General features: G+C 31.6%; 1 protein-coding gene across 1 annotated transcript; it reads right to left on the reverse strand.

Moving 5' to 3' along the window:
• Window positions 1-1,837: 1,837 nt before the first annotated feature.
• On the reverse strand, window positions 1,838-9,772 carry LOC146530686 (hypoxia up-regulated protein 1-like). Its single transcript, XM_085199042.1, has 9 exons — window positions 9,572-9,772; window positions 9,143-9,459; window positions 8,715-8,857; window positions 8,170-8,330; window positions 7,647-7,801; window positions 6,918-7,128; window positions 6,132-6,364; window positions 5,472-5,583; window positions 1,838-4,934 (listed from the first exon to the last, which is right to left on the reverse strand). The coding sequence occupies exons 1-9, from the start codon at window positions 9,584-9,586 to the stop codon at window positions 3,564-3,566; spliced, it is 2,718 nt and encodes a 905-aa protein (XP_085055168.1). The 5' UTR covers window positions 9,587-9,772; the 3' UTR covers window positions 1,838-3,563.
• Window positions 9,773-9,932: the final 160 nt, after the last annotated feature.

A 9,932-nucleotide genomic window follows, 5' to 3' on the forward strand; every position in this document is an offset into this window, starting at 1 on the left:
CTTAAAGTTATATTAAGTATAATTCCTGAAAGTCCAAGAAAAAATTAGTTTGTTAATTTTATTTGAAAAGTAATAACAAAAAGTTCATGGTAATAGAGAAATGTTAGCTTATGAAATTTATATTTGATGGCAAAAGTTAGATATACATTTTGACAATGGACTATCATAATTTATAAAGATTTTATTTTTATTTTCTTCCTATGGTATATAAAACACGGCGTTGAGCACCGCAAACTCTGGTGGAAACTACTACTATATACTGGACAACGTGTGAATCTAAAAAGACCGGCTAAGTGCTGGTTGGACTCGCGCACGAAATATTCCATACCATTATCCATATAAGCAAACAAAAAATTCACATTTGCTATATGGGAGCCCCCTTAATTATTAGTAATTGTCGTTATAGCTGCAATAGAAAATTCCACTGCCTATCGCGGTTCATGAGGGTTTATCTAGTGACAAACGGACGGACAGAGAGCAGTCTTAGTAATGGGGTCCCGTTTAACCCCTAAAAATAAAAAAATGTATTTACATATCTATCTATTCTTTAGTAGGTATATGAAAACATAAACATCTATTAACAACATAAATAAAAGCTCAACTCAGTTCTCATAATAAATCATTATAAAAATTGAAAGCTTAACCTTATCTAACGATTATAAAGCTACAAACGTCGCCATTACGATACAAAAAAGCAACCTATCATATCCTTCTAATGAATAAATATAATGCAATTATTTCCTTCGATTTCCGGAGCAATTTTTTTATAAGATTTATGACATTTCTCGTATCTTCATTCTTGTTCTATCATTTATCTCACATTTAATTTAGAATCGAGTTCTCGAGCTACATTCCGTACAGGTGAACGGAAACTAGGGTTTATTGCTTCGATAAAACAAAATATAAATTATGAATTACTAAGAAAATAACTTTTTACTAACTCCTAATGGCTCTCACGTTATAGATGTCGTTAAACTAGACAGATTTTTATCTAAATTTTGTTTTACTTTTAGTGTGTATTTAATTCCGTAGTCAACGAATTAAGGTATTTAACGAGTTGTTATTTTTTATTCATAAATGGAAGTTTACACTATTATGAGATATTGAGGTACAAGTAGATTCATTAAAATAACTACATATATTCCAAGTAAGTTAGTACGTAGACGATCGAATCAAGTTTTTAATTTTAATCTTTTCTATTTATTTTTCAGCTTCACGCTGTAAGTCACGCAGTCTAAACTCGTCTTTGAAAATTTACATATTTCACATTTCCTTTTACACGTATAGACCGGGAACCTATATTACAAATATAGGTGCATTTCTTGAAATAAAACTAGACCCATTTAAGAGACTGGCAAATAAAAAATATAATGGCACTTTCTAAAGGAAATTGGAATACGTGTAACTAATAAAGCTTACCGCACGCAACGATACTTATGGAATCAAATCAAAACGTGTTGTTTTTATAGAACATTAGCTCCCATGGCGGCTAGCTGTATTAGATTTATTACACCAAGTTTTAAAATGTACCTATATACTAAAAAACTTCCGTACCAATTCGAGTACCCCACTTTCCACTGAATTGTGGAGGCACTGCATGTTGAGTGGCGGTTCTCAACGCCGCGCTTTGCTTCGACACCAGAGCGAATAAATGAAAAACTTAAATATTTAATTTCCTCGAGTGGGAATCGAGCCAACAACCTTTCGCGTTTACAGTCGCACTTTGTAGCCCTGCGCCACGACTGGCCACTGTTATTCAATTAGATTATAATTCTTTATCTCATATTAATCAAAATAATATCTAAAGGGATATATTGAAAATAATAAAACAAATTAATTTTATTAATTTAATAATTTATTTCCGTTTATTTGCGACTGGTTATTGAATATATCTCACATAAAACTTTACATAATACCATAAAGTTTCCCGGTACACATAGCGACATAGTACTTAACGCTAACACGACAAACATACAAATTATACATACTCAGGTATTTTTTTTGTTACATCATTCATCCGTTTTACGTAGTATACAAAGTGACTCAACTTAGTGACGCTTCACTCTGCTCTCCACTTTCCGTCAATTTAGACATTTCATCGTGAAACAATAGTCAATACACCGTTTCTCTTAGACCACAGAAATAAATATATTTTGAGTGTAAACGTTTTTTAGATGGAACTTGAACCCACAACCGATTGCCTAATAAATATAATATTTGTGTAGTTCAAATGTCGAATTGTAGAGTCGTAGTAATTAATTCATTTCAATAACATATTACATCAATGGCCAGCAAGTACCAGAACAACTAAACAGACCTTACATTCGCTACAATAGCACATAAAATTTCTCAATAAACATTTAGTTATTCAATGAAATAATAATGAACTAGCTCCTATCTTGGGCTTCGTCCGGGTTTTCACGAAAATAAATAAAAATGAACGTAAACATGACACTGGTGTTAAACTCCGTTCCACAAACAATGTCCAATTTTTGGAGCATCATGTTGAGACGGCCAAATAGACGATTACATTTTAATGCCTTTCTATATTAATTCTTTAATTATTTCATTGATTAACCAATATTATAATCTCATATGATTTGAGGCAAAAAGTTTTCCGAAATAGCCGCGTTCATAACAATCCGATAACAAACTTGAAATATTAAAAAAATCATTTTCATTAACAACCAAAAATAAATATACTGTTTTTGTATATCAGAACTAATTTGTATTTTTAATTGTTGCAAATAGTAACTTTGGACTTAAGTACTTCATTTTAATTTGAAATGAAATATTAATCAGTAATTTCATTTAATGTTAAAATCCATTTTATTACAAAATTAACCACATTAAAAATACAAATTAATTGTATTGTTCTAAATAAGAAATATTCAAAAAAAAAAAAGGAATTGCGGCCAATTGAGATTTTATTAAGAGTCAAAACGACGCGTTCGCTTTTTGCACTAACGTTTTCTATTATTATTTCAGTACATGGTATTAAGTATATTAATATTAAATGAGAGCTTTGAAAATCTATAAATATAATATATATAAGGGGTAAATGACACACATACAAACTTATACTGTAATAACTTAATTGTAGTTAAGCCTCCATTCCATAGGGGTATGACACTATTTAAGAAAGCATATTAAAAATAATCATGACAAATATTTTATAGTATCAATTTTTTTATATAGACAAACTTTTAAATTCGTTGCTTTCAGTAAATAAAGGGCTGATGTCACTATCAGAGACATCAATTATTATTTAACTGACAGAATAGTATAGTCAAACAATTAAGTAACCAATAACATTAACAAATAACAAAATATACTTAGTAAAATTTCAATGAGTTATAAGCTAATTAAAGTTTCTAAATACTGTTATGTGAAATGACTTAAAAACTCTAAAAAAATATATTTAATCATACCCCATAACTTATGATTGGGACTTTTTTTATCTAAACTTGTGCTTTGAATTCAGTACAAAAAGGGAACACACCTATTTTCAAAGTAAAAAACTAAATTAGACTAAATAAATTAAATTTTTCCACACATCACTATTATAATTCGGAATGTTCAACATTTTCTTCTAGCTGTGGTATTTCCGTAGTTTCCTCGGCAGCTTCCGCTTGGCCATTTTCTTCGACCTCTTCTGCTTCCTCAATAACTGGTTTAATGTCTTCTTTATCTTCTATGGTTTCCGTTTTGTTTTCATCTTTCTTAACTGGTTTCTTGGGTTTCCAAATTTTCATTTTGTTAAGTAAATATTTCACTTCCCTGTCGAGATTGGTTATTTTTTCTCTAATACTATCTACAGACAATTTGATATCATCATTCTTTTTCAAGGCATTCTGTTCCTCAATAGATTTATCCAACCATGATTCGGTCTCTTCAATTTTCTTTTCTAGAACATTTATTTCGACTTCCGTAAATATATCTCTTTCGGAATTTGCTTCTTTTGTGAAATTTTGAGCCATTTTCAAGAATTCCTTTGAACTATTAATGAGGTTACGTACAGCATTCACTGCATCTGGTCTCTCTCTATGTTCCCAGTGCTTGTAGAATATGGGATTTGTTTTTTCCTTCAATATGTTAAGCTTCTCCTCATACATTTCTGTTTCGGCATCATATCCATCATCGTACAGCCATTCAGAGATTTCAGCGCAAATCCTTAGTATTTCTTCTATTTGTTCAGGTGTACCGCACTCTGCGTACTCATCCATATTGATTTTCAATTGAGCATCGACGACGAAAGCTTCCAGATTATTCAATGCCGTTTCTCGTTCTATACGTTTCTTATCAACATTATTCAATTTATTTATTTTTGTTTTGGAAATTTTAAATTCGTCCGATGTTAGCGGCAATAGGGTTAGTATCTGTTCATCTGTTTGAATTGGCTCCTTCATTATTACGATTTTTGGTTTAGGTTTACTTTCAGATTCTGTCGCATTTTGTTTTTCCGTACTAGTCTCATTTGCTTTGGCCGTATCATTTCTTGCCTCTTTAGGCTTTTCCTCCTCCTTTTCTTCGGGTTTTTCTGGTAATTCAGAATCCGAACTAAACAATTTGCTAATAGTGCTACCTATTTTGGACAAAGTACTATCTTTATCGTCATCTTCATCTGTAACAGTTTTCTCCGCAACAAATTCTACATTAACTAAGTTGAGTATACCAGAATCGTCCATATTGAAATGCGCTTTAATACCCTTATGTTCGATGTTTTCTCCTGTATTCTTAGCTAATACATCGCTAACACCAGACAGTACTACTTGTGATAGGTTCAATGACCCGATGCTCATTATTTCAGTCGACGGGATGTGGTCTAATTCTGCATAGTTAACATTAAAACTGAAATCATCTGAATGTTTGTTGAATGTGATGACTTTCTTTTGAGGGTAGGGATTCATTGGTCCAAATAGTGTTCTCTTTATCTGAAATATAGAAAATATATTTAATCCTCTAATTATTGTTAGCAGTAATCAAAATGTATGATGGAAACAATAATTAAAAGTAAATAAAATATAAATAAATTTAAGGTAACCCAAAGAAAACAGAAACAGAACAGAAAGCATTAAGACATTTAAACAAGATTTTGTAATAAAATTTTAAGCTTACAGTTTCCTGAAATGAAAGAAAAATAAATCAATATTTTAAAAAATCTACCATAAACTATTGTTACTTTCATATTTTCATTAATTATTTAACCAAATGAACTCATTTATTATGTAATTATTAATATACATAATATACATTGAGGCAGTCAGGGTACAGTGCGATGGCTGTGGTTTCAATTTTCACTCAGGGAAACAAAATAATTTCCTCGCTCTGGTAACAAGGCAAAGCGCGATTCTGGCTTCCGCCACTCAATACATAAAGCCTCAAGATTTCGGCAGAGAGTAGAGATACAAGAGTGTCTTAAAGCACCTATAAGCGACATATAGCGTAAAATAGAAATTTAAAAAACTAACCAATTTATCATTGCCTTCAACATGTCTGGTGAACACAACTTGTATGGGTAGTATGACTGCATCTCGTACATTGAGGGGAGCAACCTTATATCCAGTTGCTAAAGATGCTGCCCTATAAAATATAACAAAATTATACATAATTATTACCATTATACAAGATGTACATCAGATCCACACAAATATTATATTCAGTAAGCATATAATTATGATTTATCTTCTAGTTCACATACACTAAATTTACAAATCCATCCATCAAGAAAAAAATATATAGTCTTAAAAAATATCTTAAACACAAGCGCTATATAATGTGCTAAGAGCTATAAACCATATGAACCGTAACATAAATGGTTTACTAGTACCCTCTGAAGAGATTTTATGCTCAAGTCCTGAATCCATCACCACACCAGCTCGCTATTAGCATGATGTTGTATTTTGACCTAAGCTACAATTATTACAAATGGTTCAAATTCTGATTGTGAATCTTTAATACAAAATTTACTAAGGCTCGACCTAATAACAATGTGTAAAACACAACAAAGAACACACGCTTCCAATGTTTTACATCAATAATTCAATAACTGAGACCCTATTCTACTTAAACAGAATGGAATTTTGGGTTATGCCATCCAACAACCTATGTGAGTGATGCATCATGCCTACCTGTAAACCGCTCCCATAGTAGCAGCTTCATCAGCATTGATAGATCGTGAGAGCTCAAGTCCACTCGTGGACTTTAGCACTTCCTGTACAGCAGGCACTCGGGATGCTCCACCGGCCACTACAAGACGAGCTCCGGTCCCTGAACCAGCTGCTGCGGCCACTGCGCGTTGAATTACGGCTGACACTCGTGGGTAGAGATCGGCGCACATTGATTCCAGGTCTGCCCGGGACACCTGTTGGTATATTTTTTTTTTAATGAAAGCATTAAAAGTAATTTTACATTTAATTTTGCCATATGTTTTGTCTACACTAAAGTAAAACTTTCAAGATGTAAGTATTATTTGTATGGCAAACAGACAGTATTCTTCTTTTATTTTATTTATCCTGTATAAGTAGATAATGTACAGGAAACTATTTATTTATTTTGTCTATTATCATATATATCAAATATATGATCTATATATAATCGAAACTCTACAGATACATACTCAAAAAAACATCATTGAGATGTGGGATTTTAATTTTGGAATTGCCAAACTGGTGAAGAATATTAATGATATTTAATATGGTACGTTATTTTCCATTTTTAACCGACTTCTGTAAGAAAATAATTAGGTTATCAATTCAACTGTATATTTTTATGTTTATGACCTTTACTTTAAAATCAAACTTGACTTCAAAAATACACTTTGCTTATAGTCACATAAAAAAATACACTTTTTATAATATTAAACAAGACAACTATAGACAAGACTTATTTGGATAAATAAAATAAGTTAAACTCACCAAGTGTTTGAAATCTTTATCATCCAGCAGGCTCTCAATTTGGGCATAATGTTCAGTATTGGCAGACAATACAATTTTAACTCTCTCTGCCTCTCTTAGTAACTTCTCCATAGCGCGTGGTGAAGCCCTGACGTCGCCGCCGCCATTCGCTTGCCACGCTTTGATTAGATGTTCCCGCAAACGTAATGTCATTTCTAGTCCTCCGAGTGTTCTTGAAATATAATTATAGATAGGAGTACGGAATCTTATGAAGACACTCTGAAGTTCAGTTTCCGCTGAATTTTCGAGACATTGCGATTTGCATGGCGAAATTCGACGCCGTGTTTTGCCTTTTACCAGAGCGATAAAATGAAAATATTGTGTATTTCATTTCCTCAAGTAGGAATCAAACTCACAACTGTCGCACACGATAATGCCACTCCGCGACGACATTCTCATTATATTTTTGGATAATACCAGACTCACCATTCTCAACTTTGTTTTCTTTCTATAACTTTTTTCAAAATAATAGTAGTAATTCGATTGGAGTAGCTGCTAAATCCCCATTCATAGAAATTATTACAATTAAATTATTTTGATTTCCTTGCTCTACTAAGATAATAAAGGTTGTGTAGTTATGCCACTCAACACACAATGCCTCGAAAATTGGCAGATGGGTGAAGTTCTGTGTCTAAACCCTCTACCTACCCTAAAAATCCTACAGAAAGAAATTTATATAACTTTTTATACCTATCATATCCAACACCAATGACTTGCAACTGTGGAACTGTCTCAACATAGCCTTTGTCCTTTATTTTAACTGTTTTGAATTCAACTAGGGCAGCTTTGGTGGAAACTGCTCCCATGTCAAAGAAGAGTGTGTACCATGCGGTTTCATTAATTTCCTGTATAAATTATTGTATTTTATATCTTTTTTATATTTAAGCTATATAACTTTGGTATTAGTGAATGATGTATGAATAAAAGCATTTTCCAACTAAGATTAAGTGTAATTAATATTCCTATTACAACAATCTATGCAAAATCTTATCAAATTTAAAAGAGCCATTATGATAAAATTAAAAATAAGATCTTAAACTTAATAAAATTAAAAATAACTTTTTAAAAGTGTAATTCATTAGTAAATAAAATTTCACATTGTAAAAATTAAATTTGTTCCAGTACATTATTATATGAAAATTAAATCTTAAGATATCCCAACAAACATATTTCTTGGGATATCTCAGTAGTTCATAGTGTAAAATAAACCCACCTTTCTCCTAAATATACCATAGTTTATGGCAATAGCTGTATAATCATTGATCAACTGCAGCACATTGAGACCAGCGAGTGCCGCTGCCTCTTTCATAGCTCTACGCTCAACTTGGTTGAAGTAACCAGGGATTGTTATGACACATTCAGATATAGGTTGACCTTAAGGAAAACATATAGATTAAAGATTAAAAAACTAAATAACACATACTTCTACACCAAGTACTACTGGTGCTACATAATCCTCCTGTAGCTGTAAATTATATGCTGAATGCAGGTGGCCTATTGAACCACCGAAGAGTTACAGATAAATCTAATAAAAATTGTTAAAAAACAATTATTTTTGTATTAAAAATATGTAATTACCAATTTTTAAACAGTCACACTATATCACAATATTTGTTAAAAAAACATATCAATGCCAAAAAGCAAACTTGTGAAAGCGTGAAGGGCCTTCTTTTGAGATATGACAATTTTGCTTTCTGGGGGCTATATATTTAATCACTTATGATAGTAAATGTAAGAGATCTATATCTAATATCATACCATGGCTTATTTCAGCAAAATCTTTGGCCTTCGCCAACAATTGTGCAACAAGCTCTTCAGGTGTATATTTAGTGTTGTCATCATGAACAAACTCAGGTGTCCCTCTGTCTGTTGGTAGTATATCATAGTATGGAAATCTTTCTCTAAAAAAATGAACAAATAATAAAGTAATAATTAACTCTGGCCTATGCAATGCTAGTTAAATGTTACAACAGGAAATATATTTCCCATATTTCATTATAAAATTAGAAAACTATGACATGCAGCCATTCTGACTTTTAAAATGCTATTACAAGCAGGTTTGCTTTATTTTTAATCTAACTTGAAGTATAATAAAGTATAGGATTTCGAAGCAGCAAGTATAGCACTTGATAAAAAATAAAAATGTTTTTAAAATCTAATTCGCTTATAAATTGCATTACACTTACTTGTATGCTTGCACTAAAGGATGATCATATGGTTTTCCTAAGATGTCCAGGAGATATTTGTATGAATTCTTTGGGAATCGCACGCCTACTGTAACAGCGTCTTCTCCAAATGTCCTAACATCATCTCTAAATGCTACAACAGCTGGCGTTTTCCTCTTAGATTCTTTATTAAGGACAATTTCCATAGGGACACCAGGTGACACGATACCAACTTTCATCCATTCTGATCCGAAATCAATGGATATAACTGCTGCTGCATTTACTTCTTTGCTTATAAGTATTGACAATAATGCCAAGCACGTTACACTATACATTTTCTGTGAAAAAGAAGTATAATATTCTTTTTACATGATATGCCGAAATTTACTTAAGTAAATGACTTTTACCTGTCAATGCGGTCTCATGTTTTATAAATATATGTGAACTTACGATAAATAGAGCCATTTCCCCTTATAAATTCACATCCAGTCACTTAAACTTGTATATTTTCTCTGTTTCGATGCTGAAATAATTAGAATGTCTTGTACATTATTATTTTACTAAGTGGGCCAGCTACTTTAGTCCACGTCAAGTTTAACGTGTTTTCTTCTTTTTGGCTGATGACGTTGTTGCCAGAACATTGGTTAAAAATCTATAAATTATAAAACAATTAATGCGTGTTATTATTACAAGGTATATTAAATATACTTAATATTACGACATTTAATTTGTAATATGTACCAATAACGATAAGTTACTCACTTGTAAATTTTGTTCTATAAAAACTCAAAAAGTGTGATATTTGAAAAAA

The sequence above is a fragment of the Heliconius melpomene genome, chromosome 16 (genome assembly GCF_056956725.1).
Source record: "Heliconius melpomene rosina isolate 202511_hmr_F chromosome 16, ASM5695672v1, whole genome shotgun sequence".
NCBI classification, from domain to species: domain Eukaryota; kingdom Metazoa; phylum Arthropoda; class Insecta; order Lepidoptera; family Nymphalidae; genus Heliconius; species Heliconius melpomene.

Excerpts from the sequence above, each read along its gene's own strand:
- LOC146530686 (XM_085199042.1), bottom strand. Across the intron at positions 8,331-8,714 it reads TTTTGCTGAAATAAGCCATG|GTCAACCTATATCTGAATGT; the intron begins GTATGATATTAG and ends GTTTTCCTTAAG. Across the intron at positions 6,365-6,917 it reads ATAAAGATTTCAAACACTTG|GTGTCCCGGGCAGACCTGGA; the intron begins GTGAGTTTAACT and ends ATATACCAACAG.